Source organism: Acanthisitta chloris, unplaced genomic scaffold, assembly GCF_000695815.1.
Source record: "Acanthisitta chloris isolate BGI_N310 unplaced genomic scaffold, ASM69581v1 scaffold11613, whole genome shotgun sequence".
Taxonomy (NCBI): Eukaryota; Metazoa; Chordata; class Aves; order Passeriformes; family Acanthisittidae; genus Acanthisitta; species Acanthisitta chloris.
The window spans coordinates 787-5,565 of NW_008665433.1; the positions used below are offsets into that span (position 1 = coordinate 787).

Below are 4,779 nucleotides of genomic sequence, written 5' to 3' on the forward strand. Positions count from 1 at the left end.
GGTTTACTTGTTCCTGAGTGCTTCTTATCTCAACCCTGAGAGGCCTCTGAGAGGCATTTGCATGACTATATACACCAAGAAATGTGTGGTTTTGAAGTAAGATTTGTGTCCAGAAAACTTCATCACTGAGTTGTGGGAGGGAAAGTATGAACAGAGCCAGACCAGACAGATTCCAGATGGGATGGGTAACTGGATGATTTCAGAGCCAGGAGTGCAGTGCTGTGATGGTACATTTCAAACCTCTGTGCTTGAAATAAAATGTGGTTCTCTGTTTTTTTTTTCCCCCCCACACAGATAACAGGTCCTGATAACAAAGGGATCTATAAAGGGGATCGAGAGTCCAGTGGAAAATACACCTTTGCTGCCCACATGGATGGAACTTACAAATTCTGCTTTAGCAACAGGATGTCCACAATGACTCCCAAAATAGTGATGTTCACTATTGATATTGGGGAAGCTCCAAAGGGGCAAGACATGGAGACAGAAGGTGAGGAAGATTCCTGGATGGAAATCAGCTCCAGTCTGGGAGCTTTTCCCTCCATGCATGACTTGAGTAGAGTTCTCAGGATTGTTGTTCCTCCAGGCTGGGGATTTAGCTGTTCTCCTGCACAGCTAAAGTAGATATGGATGTTTTTAGACCTTGTTCCATGATTTCATGCAGAAACCAACAGAGAATCCCTTGGCCATGTGCAGACACTAATGCTTTCATCCTTGAGCCTTTCACCAGTGTCACTCTCTGATTCCTAGTTTGCTCAGCAGTTTATAGATTTCCACATGCCTTAGTTGAGCTCGTGGGTAAATGTGCTAATAGAAGGTTTTTTCTCTTAGCTGTGTAAATGACTGTTTTATCTACAGCCTTTTGTCCTGTACCTGTGTTCATCTCTTACACTTCTCTCTAGGTGGTGGAGATACCTGGGATGGTATGTGGACTGATTTTTGAAAGCTCATTAGCATCTTGTCTTTGGCACATGTTCATTCACTAACAGCTAACGTTTGCTTTTCCTCTGTAACATGTGTTTGTAGCATGAGAATGTCTATTTAATAAACTACCCAAAAGGTCTGATTCTGAGCAATGCTGAGCACCCTCAAGCTCCCAGCAACAGGTTTAGACCCTGAGCAGCTCTTGGGATCAGGTCCTTGCACGGTTGGTGTCCAGGTGGTTATTTGTGGCTGGCAGAAGGTTTAATCAGGAGTTTTAGGGGGAATTGAAGTCAAATGCTGAACATCCAAGAATGTTGGATGTTTCAGACAGTGTTTGCTTTCTGTTGCTGAAGTGGGTGTTGAGTAATCAAAGGCTTCTGGGAGCAATAAGCTGTTTTTAGGCTATGAATTATTGAGGGGAAAAACTTCCAACTTGATATTTGTAAAGGAAATAAACGAATGTATTGCAAAACAAGTTATAAAGGTTGTTCAGAAATCACTAACTGCAGCTAGAAAGGCAAAAATGTCTTGTTTTCTCTGTGGGCAGTGAGTGCTGATGTCACTTCAGATGTAACACGTTCCTAACCTGGGGTTTTTAAAGACTCTTGTGAAATATTTTACTGAGTCTGTTATAAAATACATTAGCTCAGCTTTAAATTTTCAGGGCAATTTTCCTCAGTGTTTTTTTGAGTCCCTTTAAGCAATCCCTGTGGTTTTCATTTCCTCTCTTACTAATAAACTGCTCTGACTGCAATGACCAGTTGGCCATGAAAATAAGGGGATTTACATTAGCAAACTGAGTGTGGTTTGCACAGCATTTCAGTTGTAACTGGTATGAGTGTTACTCTCTGCTCTCTTTTGGCTGTTCCCCTAAGGTGTGTCTTTGGAATAGCTTAATTTTCAGGTTGATCTGGAACACTTAAATAAACTGTAATAAGGCAGTTTCCAAGTCAATTATATCCCTTCAGTGGAAAAACGTGTTGGGGTTTGTGACTTCTTAAGGGAGCTGATTGCCCAGGGTGTGTTTGGGGAATGACACCTCAAACTTGGTGCTAGAAAACATTGCAAATTACTTGCCTAATTCATCAGTTAGTAAACAAACAGTTCTTTGAGCTTGGATGTATTGAAAAAATTCTGTGATTGACAGTCAAATCACTAAATCTCTGAGCCTTCCATTTGCTGAGCAATCTCAAGCTAGTTTGCTGTTCCTGGTTTGGTATTTTCCTGCCCTTCTGCTTTCACAGCACAGCAGAACCCGAAGCCTGTGCCAGGCCCCTTTGGCTGCTGTGCTTCAGCTAAACCCAAGGGGCACAAGATGTGATTTGTTGCTTCAGAAAGTGATCTCATTTGCCAGCATCATGATCTTGAGCTATATTCTCAGTTGTTCTATTTTTGCAAGCTTAACAACTAGGAAAAAGCTGTTGTCATGTTCAGATAATTTGCTTGGAATCTATTGGATGATATTGGCAAAATAGATGTTAGTGTGTGGGATTGGTCTTGTGTGTTCTTACATCCTATTCTCCTGGAAAAGGTGTGGATATTGCAGAGTACTGACTCTAAATTGTGTGTCTCCTCCTAGCTGGATGTGGAGAAATGTTTTCCCACTTGTTAAATGCCGTGGAGACATTTTAGGGGAAAATGATGCTATGAAAGCTTAAACTTTGCTGTGAGGGTTGGTAATTTTCAGCTGTACAGGCTGCACTTGTCAGAATTTCTGCAGCAGGAAATGAATTGTTCATAAATTTGTTTAATCTGGGGTTGTTTTTATAATCATTAACAGCTTCTGAAATTCCTCTGCAGCTCATCAGAACAAGCTAGAAGAGATGATTAATGAGTTAGCAGTGGCCATGACAGCTGTGAAACATGAACAGGAGTACATGGAAGTTCGTGAAAGAATACATAGAGCAAGTAAGTGTCTGACTTCAGTCCCTTCTCCCCTCTTCAACAAACTTACAAACTGTGATTGGAAGTAGGAGCTCAGGACTTAAAAAGAATGATTTAGAACAAGGTGTGAAGGACCTGCATGGAGAGTAAAGAATGTAGTGATGCTTGCAGTCTCCTTTAGATTGGCTTCCTCTCAGCTCGTGAGGGTTGTTATGCCAAGTTCTGTTTGCTGAATGGGTGTAAATGCTGTAGTTGTTTGGTGTTTTCATGGAGATACCAGTGATATTACTCCTTAATCTGTTCACAGGGGCAAGCAGGGACAGGACATGGGGGATGGTTTTACACTGACATGGGCAGGGTGAGAGGGGATATGAGGAAAGAATTGTTCCATGTGAGGGTGCACAGGTTGCCTAGAGGAGCTGTGGCTGCTCCATCCCTGGGAATGTTCCAGGCCAGGTGGGATGGGGCTTGGAGCACCCTGGGCTGGTGCAAGGTGTCCCTGCCTGTGGCAGGGGTGGGACTGGAACTGTCCCTGGAGGTTTTAAAGATGAGACTGGATGTGGCACTTAGTGCTGTGTCTGGTAACCATGGTAGGGTTGGACTCGATGATCTTGGAGCTCTTTTCCAACCTGGTTGATGCTATGGTTCTGTGAGCTTTATGGTCCTTCCAGCCCAAGCCATTCTGTGATTCCATGATTTGGTTCTCAGGGAGAGACTTAGCTTGAACTGTTCCTTCACCCCTGAAGTGGCTGTGGCTTAACAATTAAGCCAAAGACTTTTTTAAAGTGTTTTATTGAAATGGAGTTGAACTGCTGTTAATTTCCTGGTGAACTGTGCAGCCACAACCCTCATGTGCTGAAACTGCTGTAAAGTGACTGAGAGCACCAAGTGCTGCCCTGGGGGAAGCTCAGTGAGGTCCAAGGCCAAATATTTTCAGTTTGAATATGCAACATTACATAAAAGCATTGTCTCCTCAATTATTTCAACCTGTGAGTGTTTCCAGTCTTGTGATGTTTGTAACCAATGGTCTGATTTCAGCAAAGGCTGAATTTTAGAACCAGAGATGGTGAATTTTAGAGATGCAGATTAAGATTAGAGTTCTCAACTCGACTCTGAGCCCATGAAAAAGGAAGTGGTTCCTGTTGACAGCTCAGAGAGGCCAGACAGAAGCTTTCAAGGTGGGCAGGATGGAGAAAGATGCTGCAGTGTAATCCAAAGCTGAGGTTAAACACAGGTTATTGAGACAAATCCCTCCCTCAGCTCCTCTCTAAGGCTGCAGGGCCCTTCTCCCACACCTGTGATGACATGACACCAGCACCAGTGGGTTACCTGCTCCAGTCCAAAGACAGAGTGTTTTAAGCTTGTTTTAAAGACTTTGTTACTTACCACTTTCCTTTTTTTTTTTTTTCTCCTCCACAGTTAATGACAACACAAACAGCAGAGTGGTTCTTTGGTCATTCTTTGAAGCCCTTGTACTAGTTGCCATGACACTGGGACAAATCTACTATCTGAAGAGGTTTTTTGAGGTCCGGAGGGTGGTGTAAGAGTCTCCTGCAGTTCCAGAGTTCAGTTCACTGTCTACCAAACATCCTGGTCACCAAACAAAGTCATTTAGTTTCTGAACCCTCTTTACTGAACTGTAAAACTGATTTGCTTATGTTCCTTCCTAGTTAAAAAAAAAAAGAAAAGAGTTGTTTTTATATATCTTCTGTAGCAAAAGCTGTGCTGAAATCTTGTCACTTAATTGGCATCACTTTTTCTTCCCTGAAATCTGCCTGCTCTGTGTGCTAAGCCAGGTCCAGGCCAGCTGCAAATGCTGTAACTCACTGTAGTAACAAGCAATGTTGGTGTCTTTTCTAACTCTTTTCCCTCTTTCCATGAGTCCTTGCAGTTCTGTCCAGGGAAACGGTACAAGGCCCTAAGGTGACTGTTTTGCATTGTTACATCTTTAACCCTGCAGTAGGTGTTTACAAA

The 4,779-nt window shown here is 42.8% G+C and overlaps 1 protein-coding gene across 2 annotated transcripts; it reads left to right on the forward strand.

Annotated features, from left to right (window-relative positions):
• Positions 1-297: 297 nt before the first annotated feature.
• On the forward strand, positions 298-4,554 carry TMED2 (transmembrane emp24 domain trafficking protein 2). 2 transcript variants are annotated; one of them, XM_009071753.1, is made up of 4 exons: positions 299-487; positions 900-920; positions 2,722-2,829; positions 4,225-4,554. In XM_009071753.1, exons 1-4 carry the CDS (start codon positions 370-372, stop codon positions 4,347-4,349), a joined length of 372 nt encoding a protein of 123 aa, XP_009070001.1. In that variant the 5' UTR covers positions 299-369; the 3' UTR covers positions 4,350-4,554. The 2 variants fall into 2 exon arrangements, with proteins under 2 accessions (XP_009070002.1, XP_009070001.1); XM_009071754.1 differs by lacking the exon at positions 900-920 and having other exon boundaries at positions 298-487; positions 4,225-4,478.
• Positions 4,555-4,779: the final 225 nt, after the last annotated feature.